At 40.0% G+C, this 27,786-nt stretch overlaps 1 protein-coding gene across 8 annotated transcripts in view; it reads right to left on the reverse strand.

Moving 5' to 3' along the window:
• HECW1 (HECT, C2 and WW domain containing E3 ubiquitin protein ligase 1) overlaps nucleotides 1–27,786 on the reverse strand; it is a 251,754-nt gene that overhangs the window by 148,648 nt on the left and 75,320 nt on the right. For all 8 annotated transcript variants that reach the window (XM_036406661.2, XM_036406662.2, XM_036406656.2 and 5 more), the window contains 2 exons: nucleotides 16,744–17,068; nucleotides 2,444–2,551 (listed from right to left, as the gene is read on the reverse strand). In XM_036406661.2, the coding sequence (XP_036262554.1) occupies nucleotides 2,444–2,551; nucleotides 16,744–17,068 (433 nt within the window). The remainder of the gene's footprint in view (nucleotides 1–2,443; nucleotides 2,552–16,743; nucleotides 17,069–27,786) is intronic.

The raw sequence follows: 27,786 nt of genomic DNA on the forward strand, positions 1-27,786 counted from the left end.
TCAATAGTAAATTGAGGGGATTTTAACAATGTATGGGAAAACAATATGGATACCTTGAAAATAAATTACCACACCTTAGCTATATTTCTTAGGTGAGTTTTATTTTGATAACCAGTATCTATCTCTCTGATCCCTGCAAATGTTATGCTATGCAACATAAAAGGGAGATACGATCTCTGTCTAAAAAAATAAAAGTCTGAAGGAAGATGGTTTACACCATCCTCTTTGGATAGAAAATACTCAAGGTTTTCAGACACTGCAGTTTTTAATATAACATTTAATCATCTGCAAAGCTGTGTGCTTTCATATGTAAGTCTCAGCAGTGGGCAGGAATCCTCAAATATGCCTTTAGATATATAAAACCAGCATACATGAGCATTCTTCCCTGCTTTAACTTCCCACTTGAGTAGTCAAGTAGCTTTTAGAGCACATGCTGTTATTTACTACTGCCTACTTCATTTTCTCCTATTTTAATTCTGGACAGGGCAATGATTTGTCCTTGATGAGCACACAGTGGCACAAAATCTCAGGGCTGACATTCACAACCTAATGGTTGGAGTATAACAAATTACCAAGAGGCAGCAATTCATCAAGCATGGGCTGCCCAGCTATGGTGTAGTACAACTTACTTCCAAGCATCAATGAAGGATGGTTATGCTAATGTGCATTTTCTTACAGTAGGGCAAGTGAAGAATGTACATGCAATCAATTAACAACAGCTTCTGTGTCTCTGCTAATGAGGGCAACCTATTAAGCTGGCATAATTCATTGTGCATTTGAGCCTTTAATGAAAAGTGGCCCTCCTAAAGAGGCTTTCTCCTAAGCATTTCTCATGTTGCCTCTTTGTTTTGTATTGCGGATTAGCCAAGGAAACTACCAGCAGTCTCATCACACTTCTGCCCTTCCTTAATAATCCAAGATACTGAAGTCTCTTCAAACACCCAGTCTGGGATATTTTATCTCCTTCCCACAGCTCTTTAACAGCTAAAAGAAAATATGATCAGTCTCATGAATTTGTAACCATGGCTCAAAGCCTCTGCAAAGTAGAGCCTGCCTTAAAGGTTAGATCCTGTAATGAATTTCTGCCCCAAAACCAGGATAACTGAAAAAACCCCATGTTCTTATATGTTAAGCAGTTTCCCATCCATATATTTTTCAAAACACAGGATATAAACATCCTGTATGTCCTGTAGATATTTCAGCAGGTCCCTAAATTCTTTAGAACAACATTCTCAGTTTAACACTAGGAATTACAGACCAGCAGCAATACTTCATAAGGCAAAGAGAGAACCTGCTTCTAGGACTGAGCAGCTGTAAAATGATTACATGCAACACCCTTGCTGATACCACATATTTAAGATCAAAGTCATAGATTGGACAAGCACAACTTATGTCCTTTACAAATCCTTTAAAATACAGGTTATATCAAAGATTCCTTTGACTGCTCTCAAATATAGACACTCTTAGACAGATATACCTGTCAAGCAATTTATAAATGCTTTTACCAAACTTCTGAATTTTGTCCAAGAGGCTAAGGCAGATCATTGGAAATATGCAGTTCAATTGTAAAACTGAAATTGCTTCATGCTACTCTTCTTCATGCTTAACTCCTCAAGGATATATGTGGCTCTTCCACCACAGATGTTTTGCTATAAATTTCAGTCCAGTATTTAGAGTACCCTATTTGTATCCGAAGATGATCATAAATTACATTTACACTAACATATGGTAAATCTCATGGAAAAGGGGAAGGATTTGAATGGTCAGGGACATGTGGCAGTCAGGGCTGGAAATATTAACTTGCTGTATAAGGAATCTACTACTTTTCAGAAGCAAATCCAGTGTTTCTGTATTTTCACGCTGGAAATACAGAAAAGATGGAAAAGATTTATACTGCATTGTATCAAATGCCCTGGATAAAATATTAATATAATGAGGAACAATTAATGTGAATTTAATGTATCTTGCTGCAACTACATATAGTTACACTTTTATTAGTGTAGATGATAATCAGAACTCAACCCTTTCAACTTCTGAATTCATCTGAGTCTGTTAGAAGCCAGATACACCATGAAGTTTTCCAATTAAAAGCCAATGTTATTCTTCCTGGAATGATATTATGCCCTTGACTACCTGTTTTCCTTAAAACCATATTAAAGTTAATGCAGCTCATTAGTCCAAATAATAGCAAATTGAGTAAAATACATATTCATAACTGTATTAAAAGTAAGTCAATGCCCACTAAATTTGTTTGCAGAAACTGTAGGTTACTATTCCATCAAGTGCTTCAGTTTCTATCAACACAGTCAGAGATTTTGGTAACATTTTTGGCCTTTTCTAGGGCACATTTGGGCATAAGAACATCATAAAAGCAACAGTAATAGCTGAATTATTGTTCTGGAGTGAATGAATTAAATCATAGCAGAAGTGGAAAAATACTTACGCTCCACAAAGTAAGAGCTGGCATCAATCTTCCAAATAATTTGACCCCGGTGAGAGCCATTGACGCCACGGTTCTTGTAGTCCAAAAAGTTTTCTGACAAGACCTCATCTATAAACAAAGAAGATTGGTCTCAGTAAGTGCCTGCTATGACAGTACACACAACAGAGAGTCAGGCTAAAAACACACCTTTGGCTTGACAGAATATCCTAGAGCTACTAGAGAGCTTCACACGACATGTTGAGAAATCAGATTTATTATTCATTTATTTTATTTAAAAGTTCAGTCCAAGTGGCTGAAGCAGCAACCCAGGATGGGCTGAGCCATGGGCTCATTGCTCCAGCTTCAGGGGGATGAAATGGATTTCACAGCTGTGCTCTGACAAAGCAAAAGCCACAATCTATACCTGCAGAGACCAGCCAGCAACCTCCTGGGCTTTTCCTTTCAGTGATAACAACAGTTTTAATTTTAACAGAGATTTGTACAAATGTGCTTTAACCAACTCAGCCTTGCTTGCTACAGAAGAAGTCCTGGGTGGGTGCTGAGACTCACTTCTGAAGACAATTATGTTAATTATTACTTGCATTAAAAGTGATTAAAAACGTGAACCATTCAATCTGACATTAAGACACTTCAGTTGTAAACACTGTGAAGAATTGGCTTTGTTTCAAGAAGAAAACAAAGATAATGCCATATAACAAGGGACACTGTGCCTGAGGACACAGGGGTGGTGTGACCAACTGCAGAACAGAAGAGGCAGTCTAACAAACAAAGCTGAGAAACCCAAAGACTATCACAATACTTTAATAAAGGAAACTAAATTGAAGGAAATTACACTTTCACTGAAAGAAGAAAGCAGCAAACAGATGTCAACACTGTCCCATTGGCACTACAAAGTCATGCTTTCAAAGGAGGAAGGTGACTAAGTACCAACACTGAACTCTTTGGTGTTCCTCTCTTGAGGGATTACAACAGAATTCCTTCTAATGAGATCATTAACAATTGCAATGGATAATTATAAATAGCAATGCTATCTACAATAAATTTTCCCTTTGGTGATGGGCTAATTGTCAGAAATTATTTCACCAGCTGTGTTTCATTCTCTGTTTTGAAGTGCATCTCTGCTGTAATCCTTCAACAGCAAAATGCTCTGGTATGATTCTTGCTTTATACTTTATAGCTGGTTGTATCTTCTTTTAAATTCCAAATTATATATATCTTAAAAAAGCAGGTAAGTATACAACTGTTACTCTCGGAATATTGGTTTACTTATGAATACCTTTAGTAAAGGACCATCCTGGGTACAGATTATCAAGGATCATGTACATCATTCTGTGGAAATAGGAACATTATGTACTTGTGAGAAGACTTCAGCCTGTCCATTTTGCTTTGGCAAGAAAAACATTTTATACTTAAAGGTGAGCATATACTGAAATGTTGCACTGAGCTGGAGCCTGGGAACCCTGCCTGGCTCTCATCCTGATGGGCAGAGAGAGTATCCCTCAGTTCCAGTATGCTGCTCACTGGCTTCATCACTTGTGATGTTTATTTGTCATATTTAGTCTCTGTAAGCTGCTGGAGATGCTCCAATGCCTGCCATGTTGTGATGATGCATGGGTAATTACTGTCCCTCAAAATATACTATTTATAAAATACCATGCTTGCTTAAGGAGTCTTGGCTCAGCTGGACTCAATGGTCTTGCTTAAAAAACTGCAGGCATTTTAGGCCAGAGTTTAGTGGCACTGGAGATCCCAAAATCAGCTTTAAAATACTGTGTTCATAGGCAGTATCTGTGGAGACCAGCTGGCACTTCCACTGTTGCTGCTTCCCACAGCTGGCGCAAAGGCAGTGTGAACTCTGCCACACAAAACCCCCCTAATTTGACAGAGATGTTGACATATGCCCAAACCAAAACTAAATCACATCCCTATTGCAAGCTGAGCCAATGGGCATGACTCCAGAAAACCCCTTCCTCTATTTTCCTCTAGTTGTTGAAAAAGTGTAGGAAGCCTAGAAAACCAGGCTGAGAAGAAGGGCCACTATCCATCTGCATGTCCAAGGTAGAAGACCACGGGAAGGGAAGGACAAGCAAGCCAGTCTATGGTTACAGCTGACAGGTGAGACCACAGGAAATCTGGAACAAGCCGCTCCTGCTGAGTAACACCTGCACACTGCCTCCTGCCATGGAGGCAAGAGACAGGGGTGTGTGGGAAGCATCCAGAGAAAAGCAGGTGTCCAGGGAAGGGATACATACATGGAGCTAGTCATGTGCACACAGTTTATGGACAGTGGCCACTAATGGAATACAGGCTCAGACAGCAGAAAGGATAATTTAGTATGAGCTCAACAGAAGCAGTGAATTCTCGAAGTATAAAACCAATTTGTATACAAAACATATTTTAAAATGTAATGATTTAGAAATCCAATATGTAGGTTGTTCTCACAGTCAGTTTTAACCCTGTCTCTTTTGAAAGAGGTAACTCCCTAATTGCAAAAAAAACCCCAAACTATTTTTAGTCTAGTAGAAATTTATGTTCATTGGGATTTTTAAGCCAGAAAAATTTTATCTCTAGAAGAATACATTCAGGTCCAAAAGGGCAGTTTTGCTCTTCCAATTTTTGAAGATATGTATTTTTGGAAGGTGAAAGATAAGAAAGAAATATCCTCTGGCAAGTTAAAAATAGCAGTAATTGAAACTCATCAGGAGGCTGGAATGTATGAATATGCCTGGTCGACCTGTTTTAATTGGCAAGTAACACTATTCCAGGCATGCTATTCCCCGAACACACACGTTATGTATGTAGCACACTGACAAAGACAATTGTGCATGTGAAATACAATGCTGCTTAGGGCACTAAGGGCAGATGTATGTACATGTATTTATGAAAATTCATGCCATAGGTAAGCATATAGTGGTATGATATGCTAAGATGATAGAGTATGTGCAAAGGAAAACAAATTTTATTTCCTGTTTCTATTGAGAATCCCCAAAACAAAGGAACTGACCTTTAAAGCATGTTACATCTTAATTCCCAAAGGTAAATGGTGAAATACTTCATTTCACCTCCACGCAAAATGAAGAGCAAAGTTAATGCTGTTCCCTTTCATATATTTCAGGCAGCAGCTAATGCCTTTTGACATTTTTCCAATGAAGCATTGTAATGCATCTCCCTCCCTCTATTTCTGAAATGCGATTAACCTTTAAACTAGCTATCTGCTTCCTCTGCATAGCTTGGGTTTGGTCCTGCTTGTCCAAAAAGCAAACGGTTTGCAATTGCTCTTAGGTCTGTGGCTTCATTTCCCTGCACAGCAGACAGCTTACTTACTAATTAAGGATAAAAATGGGGGAGTATTTGGGATGTGCTGCACCTTCAACATCATTAGTTACTCCTGGAGCTAGAGCTGGGGATGGTGAGGGTGTCTAAGACGGAGGGCCAGCAGACATTGCTCTCTGCCCCCCCGGCCCCCGGGCATGCAGAAGTGCCAGCTGCCTCTTGCTTGAGAGGGGAGGTGGCTGCAGACCTACAAGACTTTGCTGGGACAGGAGCAGCAGCTCCCACAGACCTCCCATGGGCCCTAGAGGAAACGAGGAAGGTGATGCACAACCAGGAGCCAGGCAGCCTGGCTCCAAAAAGCAGCCAGAGGGACCAAGGCACACTAGCAGCAAATGACAGCAAGTGCTTTGGGAACCAGCAGCAATCTGATGGACTGCTTCTCCTCACCAAACCAGACACTGCCAAGCACAGCCTTCTACTACTAAAAATATTCTGTGCTGTCACGTCCATGCTGAGCATCCCAATATACTTCACAAGCACTAGAGAGAGATAAAGAACCATGGACACCAAAGAAACTTATCTTTCAGATGAAAGACAGAATCCAATTGACAAAAAGCATGCTGCTCTTCAGAAGAATTAAGGAAAATGTTGATAAAGGCCACCCTCAAAAAGATCTGTGAATAATCTAATGGGGACTTCAAGTGCTGTCAGCAGCCACACTAAACAGACAGGACCTCAGTATTTGAAAGTTTGTCTGAAATTCCCACAGAAAAGCAATCAGATAGTCAATACATCTTCCTCAGAAAGACTGATGGAGTCTAAATTACAAATATCTGAGTGACCCTTTTAGACTCTTTGGTTTTACTTAGGAGGTAAAAATTAAAAACAAACTCCCCTTTCTCAAGCAATATTTTGCTGATGTATATGACTAGCCTCTCAAAGTCTAACAACTATGAAATTTAGAATAATATGTACTACATTCAAAGAAACAAATAATTAACACGAGACAGGAATACAACATCAGACAGGTTCCTGAACTTGATACAGTATTCCAGTCTCTTATGAATCACTAATTTGATTTAACACTACATATTACAACACTTGCTTCCTGTAAAGGTAATGCAATTATGGCACAAAAAGAAAAGCTAGACTTCATGTCTTGATCCCTTCTGAGAAGGAAATGCTGTAATTCTGAAATTACATAAGGATTTCTAGTCTTCAGCTAAATAAATCTGCATTAGTTTGAAATTTAAAAGTGTTTTTGGTCAATATGTATGTCTGTATTATGATATACAACGATAGCTAGCAAAATAATTTAAAAAATAATTTCCTGTAAAAAGAGGCTGAGCTCTGGTTGATCTGTTTTGCAACTAGCAGGGAAAGCTGCAGGAAAGAGATTTCATAATTCACTGAATCAAAGAATCCATTAGGTTGTAAAAGACCTCTGAGATCATTGAGTCCAACCTATGCCCTAACACCACCTTGACAGCTATTCCATGGCACGAAGTGCCACGTCCAGTCTTTCCTTAAACACCTCCAGGGACAGCGACTCCACCAGTTCCCTGGGCAGCCTTCCAGCTTTCCTTGCTATGAGGAAATTCCTCCTAACGTCCAAAACCTCTCCTTGAGCAGCTTGAGACTGTGTTCTCTCATCCTATTGCTGGCTGCCTGGGAGTAGAGGCTGGGCCCCACCTGGCTAGAACCTCCTTCCAGGTAGTTAGAGGGAGTGATAATGTCTTTCCTAAGCCTCCTCCATGCTAAACATTCCCAGCTCCCTTAGCCAGTCTTCACAGGACACGTGTTTCAGACCCTTCATAAAGTATCAATAAAATAAAATTACATTGCAAAATAATAATAGAAGGGGTAAGCCATAAATAAGCTTCATATTTTTGATGTTTATTCTCTTACCACCCAAACTATCAGGTGAAGAAAAACAGAAAATGATGACAAAAACCTCTGCAATTCATGAGTGGAGCTTGCCCTGATTTGTATCAGGTCAAGAAAGTGTTTCTTTTTGCAATCCTTTTGCATTGCAAAACCAGGGCCTTTGGAAGCTGCTCTTCCAAAGATCTGTACAATAGAAGCAGTCATCATTCTGCAGAAGAGAAACTATTAATGAGAAACATATACCAAAGATGCAGATCCTAATTTCTTATTTACAAAGATGCCACATTAAAAAATCACAATAGTTAGGAACATTTCTATTGACTTCAGCTGTTATATATTAAGCTCCAGTGTGGATTGAAACTTCACTGTTAATTCATTTGCCAATTTCTGCTGCAGGCAATTAATAAACTGCGATTTACAGTTAGCATCCCTCCTTCTATAACTTCCTAGGGAGAAGAGTTCTGGAAAACAAGGGCCTAATCCTTCACTGGTGTTACAAGCTCAATTCTCGATCTAAGAGTTTTGCATATGCTTTTTTCAAGGTTCCATTTTAATCCCACAAAAATTAACCCCTTGCCCAGCTAGAAGAAAAAAACCGGGAGGAAGAAATGTGAACAATGAGTGGAGAAGAGGCGTATGCCAAGAGAAGGACGAAAAGAAAGTAGGAAGGGAGATAAACTGTAATAAAATGGGGAGTGAGTTGGCAAAATTAGAACAATTCTTAGTCACCAAGGGCAGAAGATGGTGGCCATAAATAAAACTGTTCCAGGCACATTAGAAATGCAGGCATGGTGGATTTCAAACCTGAAGCAGAAAGAATTGGGTTAAGACATTAAACTCAAATGACACGTCAGCCACTCCCAAAACCCAGGAGTCTCAACTTTCAGCGAAACACTTTTATCTTTGAACATCTAGCTTATTTCAGAGCGGCTTATCACCTTTTACCACTCCAGTACTCTCCAAATTACTCCTGGGAGATAAGATTCTCATTTTTCATGACACCAACAACAATCAAAAAAGCAAATGACTAGCCATTACAGAGACTATTAAATCTTGGCAATGATATGCCCAAGTTTTCAGAAGGCTGTGGATGAACTGTAGATCCAATTCTTCCTCATTTGCACTTGAGTTAACCACACTGAGAGTTTGAGCTCTGCCGCTCAAGGGACTTCCCTTTCCTTCCCTGCAACAGGGGGACCTCTGGCTAAAAGCAGAGCTGATGGCAATGGACTCTATTCTTCTATTTGTTAGGGAGCTGTGCTCCAGAACAACCCACCACTCATGTATTTCTCTCCTCTAACCACAAATCTGCTGAAAAGGTAGAAGGAAGGAGGAAAGCAAGGAGTGGAGGCTCAGCAATAAAAACTTGTGGGGCCTAAAACCGCCCCAGCAGATGTTAGGTTGCAATGGGACAGGCACCTGTCCAGTAATACTGGTATCATTTGGTTCTGCATACCCTTAGAAGTGTGATAGCACCACACAGCTGTCAGTGCTCCTTCAGCTGTGCCTGTCTCCTTAGAAGCTCCTGCACTTCAGATTTACTCTTATCCCTGCAGCAAGTGGACCACATCTGGGTCTCAGTACAGCAACAGCTCCACTTCACCTACGCATTGCACAAACTTATTCACAAGTAATGACATCCAATTTGCACACAGAACTGAAGATGGGAGGGAGGAATCCAAACAAGGATGATCCCAACTTCCCCAGTGCATAGAGATGTGTGATAAGATACAACATAGAAGAATTTTGTTTGCTTGTTTTTTAATATAACAACAAAGTTCTCACAGTCAGTGGAAGCCTCCCCACTGACTACAGTACAATTTTGAAAATGAGGATTAGGTCACAGCAGTGCAGCCACAAAATCTGCTAGAAAATTTTAAAGAAAGCCCAAGGCAATTTGAAGACAAGATATAAAGGGACATTGGAAGATATGAAATGTGAACAAGGATGACATTTTTCCAGGTTAACAATGTTCATTAAATAAGGGGGAAATAATTTGCAGTAAAATGGCAAAATGGAAAATGGATTTACAGAAATGTTGAAAGAACAGTAGATTAGACAGGAGGTTGTGATCTGATAAAGCAGTAGGAAAAAAAATCCAAACACAACTCAGATGTGCACACTGAAGCACCACAGTGCAAAGAACCTCTTGAGAATCTGGATTGATTTTATCTGAAAAATGGTATTCAGTTATAAACTTATTACAAAGTGAAAGATATCCAGTGAAGAAAAAAAATGCCTTTAGGGCTGGAGAGATCAATGGATGAGAACGATTACAAAGGCTAAATGCATACACAGTCATTACAGTAGTTGTGGAAGGCAGCATGGGAATATTCCAGTGTTATGAACAGTGCAATGTAAGTGTTATAAACACTAAGGAATGGGAAGGATTTAGTTCTAAACCAGAAAACTAAGGGAAGAAAAACATATGCTGAACCTTCAAAATCCACATGGCTGGCAACCTCTCCAAAACAAATCTTTCTGCTTTAAGCTTTATCCTGCCAAGAACTTTATGTCTGTTCTGTCCACTGTTTGTGCCATGATTGATTCTATCCAGTCAATGGTCTCAATGTGCTGCATGGAATATGCTTCTTTTGCAGGATTGAGGCCAAAATCTGGGATTTGGTGCACCAATATCCCCAACTGATTTCTTCCAAAATATTTTAGTAGGTGATCATTACTGACTTCACTGTAAGTCTGGGTTATACAGCAATATGGGCTATTCTTGCACAGCACAGAGGCAGTTTTATCCATGGGCATAAGGACCTTAGAAATCACTGAGAAGGCATGAGGATGCAGTTACTCCCTGTCTGCATTATTTCCCTCTCCTGATATTCAGCATGAATAGTTGCAGTGGAAAATTCTTTTCTACTCATTCACCGACAAAGATGTTCATAAGAGCTGTTATTTTATGAAGAAGTAATGCATGAAAATGGGAATCCTTTGGCAAACAGTAAACACCTCTACTACATATTAAATACATTTAAGGAAAAGAACTGGCAGTCTGCAGGCTTCTTTACTACAACTTCCCTGAAAGACCATAAAGCACACCACCACTACTACAGTAAGCACTCTGGAGAAGCTTTTTGGTGCATTGCTACTACCAACATTAACACAAATGACATCTGAACCTTGGAAGCAGTGAAAGGGAAGACATGTCAGAAGCCATATGTGCTGGGAATATTCAGAAACCCTTCCATTTAAGAGTTGACTGTATCTACTTGTAAAGTGGTGAGTCAGATGCAAATGCTAACTGTGTTCATGTCACATTTGGTGGGTCTGTAAACAGCATATCCAGGTTTTGTCTGGCTGAAGGGTGCATCAGATAGATACAGCACTGGGAAAGGCAAGAAGTGACTCAGCCTGATAAATCGCTCTCACTGGATCGAAGAGCAGCCAGGTGAAGGCGAGCCAGGTTGGAACAAAGAGCCAATATTGCTGCACTAATATATCTGCCAAGGCCTGTGATACCTGCTCCTCTGACAATTTTTGTTCCTGAAATAATTGTGCTGTGCTTAGTGAAAGCTGCCCGGCCACTGGGCACCTCTGTTGATGTTTCACAGAGGGAGCAGAATTGCAGGTGTCCAACGAAGCTTAACTTGCTGAGGTGATCACAGCCAGCCATGGTTGCCATCCCCAGCCTGGAGAGAGACCCAGTTACAAGATGAACTCCTGAGGAGGAGCCCTACGACCATAGAGAAATTCTCTTCCAAAGGCCATGAAAGGATTGGAAAGATGGGTGACCCCAGGACACAACAAATCCAGGTATCAACAAAATTCACTCTAAGCAGGCACATTGTGTTTTGTTTTATAGACAGCTGTATCTGAAGCAGAGAGGTGAAGCAACCATCCAAACATGGAGAGAGAGCCTAAATTAGGGATTAGACCAGTAACAAAGACACCCACAGCTCCCAGCTTTATATGCACATTGCTGTTTCTAACATTTTACATCTCTGCTGGCAACATTGAAACGCTTTCTGCTCCTATGTATTGGATGTTTGGTAAAATAGGTGCACAAACAAGTTCTGGTCCAAGGCTATGGCAGGAAAAATGTACTTTTTTCCACTTGTCTCAGTGGGAAAAACAGCAACACAGGCCATAGAAGCCTAAAATCAACCCAGAGAGTGTTTAAACAAATGTTTAAATGTCTATTAACCAATAGTTAATTGTCAGATTTGTCAGGTTGTGGGGAATTGACTTTCTGGGGGAGAGAAATAACACCACAGGATGAAACAGAGGAGGAAAAAAGTTTTAAATCTAAACTTCAGCCACTAAGCAGATGAAGACATTTCTACTTATATAAATTTGAGAGGAACTACTCCGGAAAAAGCCAGCTATGGAAAAGAAATTGGACCCTCCAAGGTTTGTGTATGAAGACATTTTTAATAAATAGTCTTTAATAATGTTTTGCTTTCATATAAGGAAATGTTGAAAGAAAGCCTACTTTATATGAGTAGGAAAAGTATAATGCTAGCCCTGATAAACCCCTAACATCAGTGTGCAAAGACACTGGAGACAAATGACTTTTTCAAAAGTCTGCTTTAAACATTTCTCATTAGCTCCTTTACATCAGATATGGAGGTGATGACAGAAGTGAAATCTAGTAGCAGCTAAAATGCCACTACAGTAATTATAAGATAGCTCTTTATCTACAGGCAGCTGCCAGTAGTCCATATTAATTTATCTAAAGGGGCTTCATACTGTAGCAAATAGCAATAGCAAATGAGATAAGAGAGAAAGAGAAAGCCTCGAGATAAATAACTGCAAATATTCCAGCTGCCTCACAGTAGCCATTAAATGAGAGTCCTTACTTAAAAAAATATACCCTTTCTTCATTATTCATAACTTTTAGTTTCTTTTTTTTCCCAATAGGTCTTTCTTTACAAATAGCTTTTCTGCAAAGAAAACTTATATGCCTGAGACTTTTAAATAGCAACAGAGCTTTGTTACGTTCAAATTTCTTAGAGAACTCTCTTCAAGTGTTTACACATATTTTAGATTGTGGGTCTGTTTTCTGAAAAACTGCTGAATGTTCATAATACTGTAGTTCTCTTGAGGGAAGGTAAATGCACATTTCAGATGACTTGTTACAGAAAGTAGAGGTTCCTCTGCATTGCTCAGAGCTGATAAATAGTATATAGAGGAGAAGTTAGAGCATCTCTAGAGTTCAAGCTTAGCAGGAATGAAATGTAATTCCTGTTCCTGAAGGCACAGTATGTCTTAAGAAATGCTTGTTTTCCCAATTTACATATTTTCTTTTTGTCATCTTTCCAGAGCTAATCTTAAAATGTGCTGAAGTAATAACATCTATATTTTAAGAGAGTCAACATTTACTATTCTCCCTTCAACTAAGGAGTTTTTCTATGGCCCTTCATGAAAATCATGTGTGGATGCATACATAGATGTTTCCAGGAAGTTTCAGAGTAGATACTATTTTATGCCATGAGACACATGACCACCATTTTTACACAGTTTTTTGAGAGTCTGACTGGCTACTTAGTCCATTTGCTGAGACCATGAGCAAATGTTGTGTCTAATAACCAGTGCTAAATCCAGCTCTTGCCTGCTTCTGCAAAGACTGCTTTTTTTTTACCCAGCTGGCCAACCTAAGGAATGCATAAATGGATCAACAGGGGAGAAGAACAGATATCTTGTGGTAAAAGGAGCTGTGGCTCTTCAAAAGAGGAGCAAGCAGACAGAATTTCCACACAGGGAAGACTCTCAACCCATTTTTCAGTGTATTTTAACTTTTGAATAGCACGCCAAAATGTCCCACAGTATGAATACGTATGAGATACATTATTTCTGCTATTTTTTTCTTCTAAGCCATTTATATCATCCCAATTTCCCCAGATTATTCTGAAGTCTGAAGTTTATTTGGTATCATCAAATTTTTAGTGATGACACTGCTGGTGAAAACAGTTTTATGCATTTCAAAACCAACACTTATAAAAAATTATTTGGAGATCTTTCCTAAAATACTACAATGGCAACAATTAAACTCCTACAATGTAGAACTGCCTTCTGTTCTGCTTCTGCACAGTCCTTTCCTGGGATACTCCCACAAGACAAATAACAAATGCCAACTCCAATGCTCCCAACACCAAGGCTTAAATAATATCCACAACACACTGCCTGATACCCTAAGGATGCAAATAATTTCCCAGTACTCATGACTCTCCACAATACTACACAGTGTTACATTCAAACCTTCCAGCTCCAATTTCACCAACCCAAAGAATCACAGAAAGGATTGGGCTGTATCCATAAGCTGGATTGAGACAAACACTAGAATGACCAGCAGCACCACAATAGTTAACAGAGCTGCCAGACAAGTGATAATAATAGGCTTCCACACTAATCCTCTCCTGAGCATACTGGGAAAATCTCATAGTTTCTTTGGTTCTCTTGTTCCAGTCTGGCTGCCAATTCAAAACACAGCTATAGATCAGTTTACATTGTGAAGGTCGAGACCACAAGGCCAGGAACATTCCTTCTCTTAACAGGAGCACAGGCTCACAAAATCTGTGCAAATGCAGACACACATTTAAGCCATTTGGGATGTCTGGATCTCCCACCCCTATGGACTGGTCACAAACAGAAGGCACCAGTGCTTTATTTCAGGTCAGAAGGGTGCTTAGTATGGACCCCTCTAACTGTCCCTCCCCCACCATGAGACTGTGCTGTCATTCAGCCGCATGAACACGATTCTGTCCTGATGAACCTAAACTGAAGGATGCACTACAGCAACTCAAGGGCATTCAGTCTGCCAGACTGAGACTGTTCTAAGTCAAGCCCCCAAAAGGCCTTCATCAGATTTTTGCCTCTACAGACCCATTCCCTACATTCGTCCTACTTAATAAATGGGGATAACAGCCACAGTGCCAGTTACCTTCATAGATTCTGAGTGTTTTCCATGTCAAACAAACTCTAAAACCCAAATGATCTTCACAGTCTTCCATGTTCTTTAAAGGGAACCAAAACCAAAGCTCATACTACATGAGGTTTTTTGGGGGGACAGGAGTGGCAAGAGGGGAAGGGAAGAGAAAAAAGGGAATGAGGGATGCTGCTGTCTGCTATTTCCTCAGTTATTTAGAGTGGAACCTGAGAGAGTGCAGACAAAACACCTTCAAAGACATCAAGGATCAGCTCTTGGTTTCTCGGGAACAGGACACACTATTAATTTTTTATTTGGCAGTGGAGTTCCTTGGAACGAGCCATTGACTATTGTCATAAACAACAGGCATTCAGCCAGGGGCAAGGATACACTTCAAAATATGCATCTTTAATTTACTGGGGTGTCTGGGCAATGTATCCTGTTTGATACAGTAAATGAAGCAGGAGTATCACGGTATATTTTTATTTTGCCCAGTTAAATTTTTATGTATTCATGCTGTTTATAAAAAAAAACAAATTAGAGTGTGTCTTCATAGCCCTGGATGCAATGCCTGTGCTGTGAAACCTGGGTGAACAAGTTCAGTCAGCGTGAAACAGCCCTATGCACTTTCTGTTGACTTCAGACCACAAGAAGGAATACTTGCCTCTATCTACTGAGAGAAGAGTTCATGAGTTGCCTGCACTACTTCAGAATTGGCATACAGTATTTCATAGTGCCCAGTGCTGGGGGCTGTTGTGTCTCCTCATCTATTCCAGCAAAACACTTCACTTCAAACTTAACTGTAAACAAAAGTAATTTTCTGCTAAGGCCAACAAACCAGGCTGATTTCAAGGCATCTGTTTTAAATCCAGTCTCTGTTTCTTTCCTATAAGATTTAAATTTCAGAAGCCTACTTTTCTTTTCAAAGAAGGACATTTTATGAGGTTACTCATAAAGAAGTAAGTACTGCAGCTTGGCTTATTGTAACCTCCAACCCTCTCCCTCCGTGTCCTAAACAGCCACCCTTGTGCATCCCTTCTTACAGTCTCTTCAATACCCTGAACTTATCTTCCAATGCCTAACACCTTGCCACCATGGCCTTCTACATGCTCAGACCTACTATCTATTACTTTCTCACATATCCCCTATGTCACCAACACCTATGTTGCCAGTATCATCAGTATGTGAAGCCAAGCCATTTGGTTTTATCCACTAAAGCACTTAATGATGTCCCCTATGAGCTACCCTATGATGTCCCCTATGAGCTCCAAAAGCTCATATCACAACATCATATTCTTATCTGGTTTTGGCTCTCTGTCTGGGCAAGATGAAACCATGCTATTAGAATTAAATATCTGCTTAGTACTAGGCATATCTTCCAAATAGACAAGGAAAGCAATTTACCAACATTTCCCTTTGTGGGGGCACCAATTCTTTACAAAGTCACTGGTTTTCAAGAAACATTCAAGAACTTTACATTTTTAAGACCCTAATACACAGAGAAAAGCATCTGAAACTGATCCATCATTTCCAAAATTTACCAAAGAGCAGAATTAACATAAACTTCAGTCTCAGCAGCAGGACTATTTCCATAGGAACCAAACCAGGTTAAGAAAAGCTAATTTTATACTGAAGTGAAACAATCAGGTAAAAGCAGATTGAAACACTTTCTTACTACTCCTGTGTTGGGCTGGATTTACTAGATGGAGTTGCCAAAAATATGCTAATGTACATTGCTCAATATAGCTTCCAATACACAATAAAAGGAAAAAAAAAAGCAAAACTTTCTGGGACAATTTCAAACTGTCTCAGTCTAGAATATCAAAATATCCTGTGGCTATGGAGAAAAAGGCATTCTCACAAGGTTTTTAAATGATTCATATTCTTGACTTGTAAAACCTCTCATCTGTCACAGATTACTCAAGGAATCTCAAGAGGAAACCCTGAAAATATTATACTGTCTTGATACAGGAGGTATTTTCCCAACATTGAAATGGCTTTAAAATTAATTTATCTTGAAATGTCAAGAAACCATCAACAGAAAGCCTTTTTGTATCTTTGTTGAAGAAAAAGTGAGCACAAGGCTTGCAACCAGTAATACAGAAAGGAGCAGAAAAAATTCTTGTCATATATAAACACACTTTAAGACTACACTTAAGGGAGCTGTATCAGCTCACTACTATCATTAACCCACATTACCCTAATGCCTACATCTACAAAAAGCAGCAAGGAACCCAAAGGGGAAGGGGTATCAGGGACTTACCTATGAGATACATGCCAATCCAGTCCCCTGCATCCACTTCCTCTTTTATATCCCAGTATATCACCAGGTCCTGCGAATGCCCGATGGAGTAGTAGGAGCTGCTGACCATCAGGGTGGAGCGGCTGTCTGAGGTGACCAGGTCTGTGTCACTAGTAGACCTAGGAATGGTGACCGTCTCATGGGAATTGTTCCTGATGTCCATGTTATGGAACTGGTCAGGGTTGTAGCTGTATCTGAGAGGCTCTTTGCACCGGCGCCGATTTTGTGAGTTCCTAGATGGAGACGCCATGGCTGCCAGGCCCAGGAACCTGTTTTGGTACAGATTCTGTGCAGAAAAAAAGAAAGGATAGTATTTACAGTGTTACTAATTTTTCAGTGACATCAGAGCTCAGGTAAAGTAGTAGGTTATAGCAAGAAAGTAAAAGATCTTTTTCCATTTATCATTGCAAAAAAAGACACAAAAAGAGGCAGCAAGAACAGTTCTAACTCAACCCCTACTCTGTAACTCTTATCGTGAAAGCAAATGTAAGAGCAAGCCTCGCACCACCAACCTCAGCCACAGCTAAGCTTGGCAGTGCAAGGAAATTAATAAGAGCTGGCTTCCTCCATGTTAATTCACATATCCAGACACAAACACCACAACTGCCAGAGAGCCCCCCTCTTTTGATGACATGAGATAGTCTTCTCACTTGTGACATCTGGAGGTGTTAGCCCCAGTAATTCCCGCTACATTTGCAGAATCCTTCTCAAGGCACAGTTACTCCATATTGTAAATCAAAGGCGACTCGGACAAAGAGGAGAGAAAATGATACCTCTGACTCCATCATCAGAAGGCTAAAGAATTACTTTATTATACATATTAATATCTAAACTGAATCTGCCCTGCACTCACTCTTGCTCACAACTGCTCACACTGCACTCATCTCTCATTCTCCCCTGATTGTCCCGTGACAGTCCAACACACACACACTTCTTGGCCCTGATAGGCCAAGGGAACAAAACACCCTCACGGGTAAACAATCTCCGTATTGCATTCTACTTTAGCACAACACAGGCACAGCAAGCGAGATAAGAATTGTCTTTTCCTTCTTCTCTGCTTGTCTCACACCTTCTCTCTGTTCAGAGGGCATGTGAATACCACAACTCCAGAGACCATATTTCATCTGGAGAGACCAGTTACCAGCGAGTAAGAGCTGCTCCTCCCTGCTGGGTATCTGAAGAGTGAGTACCATGAAAACAGAGTTAATCCTGCTACAAAAACAGAGATGTCTTCACAGAAGTATAAATACAAAGTAAGTGTTGCAATGTCCCTCTGTACAGCTGATAGCTTCCAATGCTACAGCTCTCATCTGTTTTTTTGCAGCAGATTGTGAGATATTAAGCACTCCCTGCTCAGGTAGGAATTTATGAATGCACCAGACAATTAATGACAATTGAGAAGGTTACTGAAGAGTAGTCATCATCCTAGGAGTTGAAAAATATATTTATTTCAACCCACCCTCCCTCAAGGCAAGCTAAGTGACTTGTACAAAACATGTCTTGGTGCATGAGTTAAGAGCTTTTGTGAGATGGCAGATGGAGAATGCTTAAGTTATGACTGGGTTAAATTCTGATGTGAAGACATTCCCTGATAGTGATCAAAATACTAGTTATTCCTGACTTCTGTCTACTGTTTTTCCATTTTCCATCCAGCTTTCCCTCTTCTCTCCCTACAGCTCTGCTATTTCAATCACTTAGCTTTTCATTATTCATTAGCCTTCCATTATCCATCTGTTGCCAACCATGCTGTCAAGTCTGTTAGATACAAAACCAGACAGCTTTCCAGTATGCAATGAAATGCTTTTCACATGATCAGAAGTCAAATCGTCCTTTTGAACTCAAACAAATTAAGTGGCAGAAAATCACAGCTCCATTGTCCAGCCGAGCAGTTATTTAATGCCAGCTTTATCAAGGCTATAGTAGCAGAGAAGAACAGTAAGTCCTGAAAAAAACATAAATATTTTCTTTATTAATACTGTTTTGGGGGGCATAATTAAGCAACCTATTATTGTATCTTAGGATTCTGTTGCACAAAAATTGTACAGAGAGCAAAAAATTCAGCTGGCACCTCTAGAATATGCTGGCACTTTGCAAACATTGCCTGACAACGCTTAAAATCCACTGACCCAAATCCTCACTTAGTGCATTAAACAGGGTTTATAAGCAAAAATAGCTCTGGTAGGAATGCCACACGTTATAGGAGGTGCTGCAAGACTGAAGCTAATAATGCAAAAGGTATTTTTTCCTCTAATAGAGGTAGAGGGAAGGGAAGGGAAGGGAAGGGAAGAGAAGGGAAGGGAAGGGAAGGGAAGGGAAGGGAAGGGAAGGGAAGGGAAGGGAAGGGAAGGGAAGGGAAGGGAAGGGAAGGGAAGGGAAGGGAAGGGAAGGGAAGGGAAGGGAAGGGAAGGGAAGGGAAGGGAAGGGAAGGGAAGGGAAGGGAAGGGAAGGGAAGGGAAGGGAAGGGAAGGGAAGGGAAGGGAAGGGAAGGGAAGGGAAGGGAAGGGCATTGTGTTGCATTTGCTGTGCATCTCATCCTGTCTTTTTTTGCTGCTTCTTTTCTTGCATTTATTCACTGTTTGTGAAGAGAGTTCACTTCACAGTATAAAGACCAAAATTCCATGTAAACAGAAAACGCATCTTTTTTTTTTATCAAGAAACATGCTGTGAACATTTTCTAATCTGGGATGCACAAGCAGGCACACAAACTATCACACTTTAGTCAGTAAATTAAAATTGTTGGTAGTTTCTGTCACTTGGCAAAGACGGCACTGGCTGTCACAACAGTATCTGACATAACTAGAATTGGTTTTATAATTGTGAGATATCAATGTAATGAACTTGAAGTTCACTCTTTGGATTAATCTGTATCATTAACATGGGTTCCTTTGCTCACTGCACTACCCAAAAGCTACTTCAGTTCAAAGGCAGACTTTTTATTTCTGGTGACAAATTACTCCAGGGAGTAGTGGTCCTGCAGATACTTACATTTTTGAATGTTAATAGATGTAGAGTATTAATTAACTGCATACCTTAAAATTAAATTAGACTTAAACATTTTTTTTTTCAGCTCCAGCATGAGGTTAAGCAGTTTTAATAAAAATGGTATATTTATCGCTCTGTTTGAATTCTGTAAGTTCCTGTTTTCCTATATGTTGATGCCAATGGAACAAATGGCATAATTTTAAAGCAACCCAGAAGGCCAAATTCTCCATAAATCCTGTATTTTGTATTTCCAGAAAATCCCCAAACTGAAAAAAAACCCCAAATGAATGAAATAGTCAAACATAACTATCTGGATTAAATAATGGCATCAAAATACAAGCATGGCTATATGAGTAAGTAGAAAAGAGGTTAGGCAAGATACTTATTCCACATTTTATTACCAGCTTTTCATGTTTTCTATGCAATTATCTAAAGCCCCCAAGCCCTGGTGATAGAGTCCCAGCCATGGTGAGACAGCTTAAAAAACTGCAAAGACATCCTCTTGATGTCTTGTGAAAGCACTCTGATCCATCATGGATACATAACATATTTTTTAAATGTCTCTTTCAGGGGTGTGAAATTAGTGTTTACTCCATCCTCTTGCAGAGGTGTGTACACTACACACACTACCCTGAACAGTCATTTCTAATACAGAGTGTAAATTATAAAGCAAGGACAAAGAAAGACCAAATGTTGGTTGTCAAGAAACACCTCTTCATTCCTGCCTCAAAACAGTCATTCTACAACTGCTTCTACAGTCGGTCATGGCAAGGGAGTTCCTATCTAGGGATGCTCTGCACAAAATGATCCCCAGGCTTCACTTTCCCACTCACTCCCCTCGCCGCTGATTTTCAAAGAGCTCTGGAAAGCTTTGTCTCTAAAGATCTACCAGCTACATGAAAGTCCTAACCAAAATCAGGTATTTGGAGGATTGCCTCTTATTTATCTCACTTAGTCCATCCAATGCAAACATCAGAAAAATTAACTGAAGGGTTTTTTTTTTTTCCTCCTATATAAATCCAACTTCATTACTATCAGGGAAAGTAGGAAGGAGCAGCCTAAAGGAAATGACAGATGAGATCTGACTGTAAAGAAAACAGCCTTCAAAAATATAAACATAGAAAACCTGTAATCAGTAAATACCAAGAAAAAAAAAAGTCACAGTTTCTTCCCACATTTTCTCCCTTTCTCACTCACACCTCTCTCCTTTCCCAGCTGCTTTTAGGCATTCGGAAAGCACAGAGCTGTTGTCACCAGGGCCTTTTCCTTCACTGCCTGAAAAAAATGTACCATCAATGGTACTTGTCTCCCTCTTTAAAACAAGAAGAATCCTCTGGCTGAGAGGCTTCACACCACTATTGCTAGCTGAATTTCACCACAGGATTTAGAGCTGCCATGGAAGCATCCCCTGGAAGTCTGTAGGGTTTAATGTTAGGGATTTTTCTTTTTTTTTTCTTTTTTTTCTTTTTTCTTTTTTTTCCCCTTTGGGATTATTTTAAATCATGCTAGAAAAGTCCATGATGCTTTAACAAAAAGAGATAGATCTCAGCTAAACATCTGCAAGGATCCAGCTCTGTTCTCTGTTCAGACAATTAAGAGCTTTCTTCCAGAAACTTGAACTGATATAATTTACCTCTGATAGCTGGAAGATGGATTTGTGCAGGTCACTATGGGGGTGCAATGGACTTTCACTGCTCATACCAGAGACAGACTATGATTAAAACACAACCCATCACTGGAGCCCTGGCAGATGAAGAAATTGAAGAGAACAAGGTGACAATATTAGCCACCATGACAGCAGGCTCAAAGTAGTCACTCAGACGTCTGCAAGCATCACTGCAACCCAAATTTCAAGGGCAACTGCTGAGAAAGACAATGAGACAGCTTTCTGTGATGGGGAGCTTGGGACACAGCATATTTATCCATCTGAAAATTTAATATGCCAGTAGTCAAGCCTGAGATCATAGGCAAATCAGATGTGGAGTCAGTCTCTTGGTTGCTCCACCAGAAATTAAGGCTCTCCTGATAAGCTTTCAGTTGTCATTTGCAAGGCTTACATGTTTTTTTTTTTTTAAGGACAACAAGGAGCTAAGACTGATTTAAAAGTAAAAAAATCAGGGCAGTCTGGTGAAAGTGATAAATTACCTCATCAGAACTCTTTGGACCAGCTTTCAAGAAGGCAAGAGCATGTGTGTCAACAAGGATACTGTACTAACAGAACAGTAAGTAAGGTGGTAACAACCTGTATGTAAGATTTGGTAAGCTGGATGAGAGAAAACCTAAAAAGATTTAGAAAACCTAGTCATAGCCCAGGTATGAAAACCCAGGGCAAAATCCTGAGGCTGGGCCAGAAAGACAAGTAGGAAAACAACAGTGCCTACAGTCATCAAAAGATGATGTGATGGGAATCTGCAAGCCAGAGCTTTGAGGAAGACTTTTCACTTGAAGGTGGGGCTGCTGAAAGGGCTTTCAGCATGTAAAACTGTTTTATTAGAGCTTAAATTAGAATTGAGTAAGTTCTGAAGGACAGGAAATCCAACTCTGTTGCATGGAAGAGTAACAGAACTGGGTGAAAACAAAAGTATATGATCATGAATCTTGCTGCTGTTCCTTACAGACAGGACTTTTCCCTCCAGCCTTGCTCTCAACTCAGCAATGTGAAGTGTTTCCTCAGAGCAAACTCTCTCACTTTCCATAGCCCTGAATACTTATTGCAGGATCTGCTTCTTGCTCTTCCCAGGAACCTTCTCATCTTCACATCCACTGCAGGCCTGCTCTAGAGGCATCTCTTCCCCATCTGCTCTCCCCACCCACAGCCCTGAGGGCCCCTTAGCCACAGCCACTCAGCTGCTTTCAGGGAAACTACACTATCCTTCCATCAAACTCAGAGGCAGGAAAAGGCAAATGAAGTATTCTTATTTCCTCCTTTCTGCCTGGGGACAGTCTTCAACACAGTACATGGTACCTGCACAGCAAATTCAACCACGAGAACATTTGCATTTTCCATCACTGCAGGCACTGTACAATTGACTACTCAAAATGCAAGGCAATGCAGAGGTAAGAAAGAATACAGTTCACAAGTAAGCTGTAATCAAGGCTACAGACTCAGCTATCATAACAACCTCCCATCAACCTACTGCTGCCTATCTCAATTATTTCTTTATTATCCTGTGAAGAAAAAATCCCTTTGGACATTTGAATTTTGGAAGAATTGTTAATACAGTGCTTAAAAACAAAAGGATTTTTAAAGCATAGCTTATACTACAGCCAAATCCAGTAAACAAGGGTGTAGAGTGAACAATGCTATGCAAAGTCTTCTCCGTACAATCCAGTATTTGACTTGCTGTAAACATAAGACCCAATACAAAAGTCATGAAACTAGGGATTGGAGAATGCCAGGAAGCCAAAGGATTTGGAGAGCACAGAGAATTTCGTAGCATTGGTCCATTTATTTTAGAGGCACAGGAATGGCTTCTTGGCACTTCAAAGGAATTGTTTAATAGCCCAAGGGAGGTGCAGGCTTACATGGTCTACTGACACCCTTTTCCCTGCACCCTTTTCTGAATATTACAGAGCACATAGATGAAACTGCTGCTCTTGGGCAAGCTGGAAACATTTCAGAGGACTGCATGCCATAGAAAACTAGAAAACTTCAAGAGCATTTGTCTCAATATTGCACACCTATGGCACTATATATATATATATATACATATATATATATATATATATATGTGTGTGTGTGTGTGTGTGTGTGTGTGTATACGTGCCTATAATGACCACTAATCAAAAATCAAAGCCATTATACATCAGCAGCAGGGCAAATGGATGTTATTAGGCAGTTCATTTTTCCATTTTCTGACCTTTGTGCCTTTCCAGTCCAGCTGTACTGGATTTTAATGTATCCTCTTACATTTAACTTTGCTTCAGTGATGTGCAAATCAGTGCACAAATTAGAATCACAATGAAAGAGCTGGCCTGAAGGTCAGCCCAGCAAGGTTTGGTGCTGGTGAGTGGGATTGATTCCTGATGCAGACCTATTAGTCATAAGGCAGAAAAAAGTGGCAGCACAGTAATGAGGGTACTCCTACCATCTACAGAGCAAACAAACAAGAGCAGTCCATATATTCTGAAAGCACTTAAACAATCTCCTGGGGACAAGAAGATAGAAGCTGGAATATGGGGCAATGATTGGAGGGAAATTCTTTGGGTTCAGAAAAAGGAAGAAAATTAGTAATGTGGTTTTTTCTTCTCTCTGTGAAAGTACTACAAAAGACTAATGTCTGATGAATCCAAGAGAGTGTGCTAAAAGACACATGCATCACATTAAGATTTGTACTCCTGTAAGTATATAAACCAAACAATCTTCTGAAAAACAACAGCAAAAAAGACATTTTCCCAGTTTTACATGAGTTGACCCCAAATTTCTCCACTTTGTGTGTAACTAAGAGCAATTAACAATCTTATGTTCAAGACATTTCCACTGAGTCAGTGACATTCTACTCAGAGTTCTCCACATAAAGAACTAGGAAGTTTCTACAGTGGAATGCAACTAAGTACAAAATTAATTTCTTATTTTCTGTTAAAATGGTAGCCGCAAAAACAGTCTTGTCTCAGCAGTTTAGCACAGCAGGGGATGAGAAACAGTCATCAGACTTACCCGTTACAGAAAAAAGATCTGAAAACACTGCCAACATTTTTAAAGGACATATTCAAGTACACAAGAACAGGTAAATATGCAATATGGCCTGAATATAAAATCTCAAAAAGATAATTGTAAGAGAATTAGAAAAGGGTCAACAGGATAATATCTTTAATCAAGATAACATTACACAGCTTCACTCTGGTTTTTTTCACACTTCAAAATGAAAGAAATAAGCTTAGGATCTGCTCATATGCTACAGACAAATATTCCAAAGTCCACAATGCTCACCTTTGTTCATGCTTTATGATGCACATAATAGGACATTTAGATCTTTTACTTGTTTGGTTTTAACCACCAGAAGCAGGCAGAGAAGTCTGCAGCAGTACCAGACAGAGGAAGGACAGTGACTGCCTCTCAACAGGTACAAGATGAAGCATTTGTACATTGCACAACACACCCTTTCCTACCAAGCATCCTCAGGTCCACAAAGGCCAGTGTGGACTATGCCAGATTCAGAGATACACAAGTCCTTGTGACTGTGGTGCCAAAGACTAAAAACCTCTATTCTTCATCATTTCAAACCCAATAACAATATTTATGGACAACAATCACGGCAGGAAAAAATCCAAACAATTCTGTAGCAGGCACTACTATTGGTTTAATCCACCTTTTAAAGTAAACTAGGCATCACTTTAAGAAGAGGGCTGTCTCAAAAACCCTGCATGTCCCACATTGAACTTTTTAAGAATCACTGCCACATTTATGAGGTCCACTGCAAAATGGGACTCTGCTGGCCTCCCAGGAATGGTTATTAATCCAAGGGGCTTTCAGGAAGGACTAGGTTAAGAACAGGGATGCTCTTGTCTGTTACAGGCTAAAACCACTGCTGCTCTTCTGTGAGGTGATCCCTGATACTCCTACTGAGAAGCCCTGCCCATGCTGGATGTCCTGTTTTACATTCTGCACAGCACATAATCACAGACATCGCTTACCTGATGGATTTTTATAACCATCTTATAACTTTGGTTCTTCAAGTACTTTTCCATGAAAAAGATCAATGTCTACAGATTCATTCAGCTGAAATTCTGAGTACTTAAGCCACCCAATTTAGGAATGTAAGACTCCCTGAGTACTCAGAGGGAAGTGACAGGACACTCATGAAAATGACTGAGACCCAGGTAAGGCTTTCCCAGACAGAATTCAGCTCCATCTCTCTTTATCCCTTTTTAAGGAGTCAGTGACTGTTGGGATCCTAGGTCAGACATGTTAGGTTAGGTAGGAAGGAGTCAGACCTCTCAAGCTGTAAAATTTTGTACTATATAAAGGTAAGTGGACAAAGCACTCCTGAGGGCAGCAGAAAATGTGTATTCTAAGTACATTAATGGATGCAAAATAGAATCATAAGGGAAATTAAACAACAAAACTAAATTACTACCTGATTACTTAAGAATAGTCTGATTTTCTAGACAACTATAAAATTGCAGACTAGAGGGTACATCCAAAGAAAGAGCACAGAAAATAAAATACTTAGTATAGTATATGCACTCTATGTACAGCTCTTTAAAAAAATGTAGTACCAGTAAACGTTGCAGAGGTTTACAGGAAAAGCCGTGAAGACATTCTGCACAATTTAAGAGACTAACAATGAAATGATGTAGAGTAAGTATGAGTTGCAGAAAGATACCCAGTAATGTACACTGTTTCCCAGAACTGTCAGGTACAGCAATTTCTCAGTCATTGCTCAGAAGCAGTCTGAGATTTCCCGTATCTCTTCCCCAAAGTTCAGTGACTGGAGGAGTCTTTCTTTTTTTGTGGAAAGCACTCTTAATTTCTCATGTTACATGAGAGTTATAAAAATTCTACCATTCTCTACCATGAAGAATGCATTACTCCTTCCACTTAGACAACTGTTTTACTAGAAAACAAGCCTTGTGTCATATCTCTAGTGCATACTGCTACCAGACACAGGAAGAAAAGACTTGTCTAATGTATTACACAGGTGTCAGGCATAGCTTATTATGCATGAAATATACACACAAGAAAGAGGCACTGAAAAAAACTAAGCACAGATATCAAAACAGAAGTTTTTAATATTAACCTCCTTTCAGACATAAGTATATATCTTTGCAAATGAAAGGTTCATGTGTGTATGTATCAAAGAATTTATCCTGCAGATCTATGCATGTAGCATTCCCACCATCCATCCTTCTCTTTTTGCCTAGACACTCCTGTGCAGCACAAGTGCATCCATACACACCGCAAGACATTTATCACCATCACCTGAAAAACTTTTGTTGACTCTGAGTGCCATTGCCTGAAAGAGCTGTGTGCACTTCCCCTCCTCCCTCCCTCTGCCAAGCTTTGGCAATGACCCTGCTCCTCTGTGCCATGTCTCTCACATCACAGCCCATGCCATAGCCATATTCCAGGTGACCATGCACCTTCTTCTCTTCCTCATCCCTTTTTATTCTCAAGGCCTATCTCCCCTTTCTCACTTGTCAGTACCACTGTTCCAACACTTGTAGGTAGGAAGGGACAGGACACAGAGCATCACTTGCTGTACCAACTATAAGACAGACACTGGATTAACTTGTGGGGACAATAAACATACAAAACTCAGGAGGGCCGGAAGGAGCTCTTTTCACTCATGGTTCTTTGGCTGACCCCCACTCCACAGCAAAGAGAACATAAAAAATGTCCTGTTTCTGCACAATTTAAATGTGCAGAAAAATGTCCTGTTTCATTCACTCCTGCTAGACTGTCATGCTTCTTTACCTCCATCTGTATTTCTTTAAGAGTGTAAGTGTTTTGAAGTGTCAGTCTCTTAGCCTCCTCAGGCAGTGAGGCAGGTAGGTACCATTAGCAGGCTGTCGAGTATTAATGCCTGTATCAACCATTCCTTTGATCTACGAACAACAACAAACCATTGCAATAAACCAGTCTTTCAACCAGCTTCAGAGTGTGCCCCCAGTTCCATCATCTCCCTTTCAATGAGGCCTGAAATATTCCCTGACATTTTCAAATTAATTGGCTACAGAGCTCCTGTTATTACCATATCACCTCCAGAAAACTACAGAAATGCCATCCAGTTGAGTGTGCTTGATCCTGCTTACAACAAAGTTAAAGGCAGAATTCCCTTGATTTCAATGGGGAACAAAGTGACTTTGTAAAGCAAAGGAAAACCTGTATAGCTGTCAACAGCTGTAGCTAACAAGGACTAATCCAGACCGGGAAAATAAAGAGTTCATATTTTAACTAAAACACTTCACATGTTTTCATCCATGGACAACCTACTCTGTTGGAAGACACATCACAAAACATGTAGAGCAGCAAGTTGCATTTTGAAATACAGATCACAGCAAGTACTTTTAGAATGCAAT

The sequence above is a fragment of the Molothrus ater genome, chromosome 1 (genome assembly GCF_012460135.2).
Source record: "Molothrus ater isolate BHLD 08-10-18 breed brown headed cowbird chromosome 1, BPBGC_Mater_1.1, whole genome shotgun sequence".
NCBI classification, from domain to species: domain Eukaryota; kingdom Metazoa; phylum Chordata; class Aves; order Passeriformes; family Icteridae; genus Molothrus; species Molothrus ater.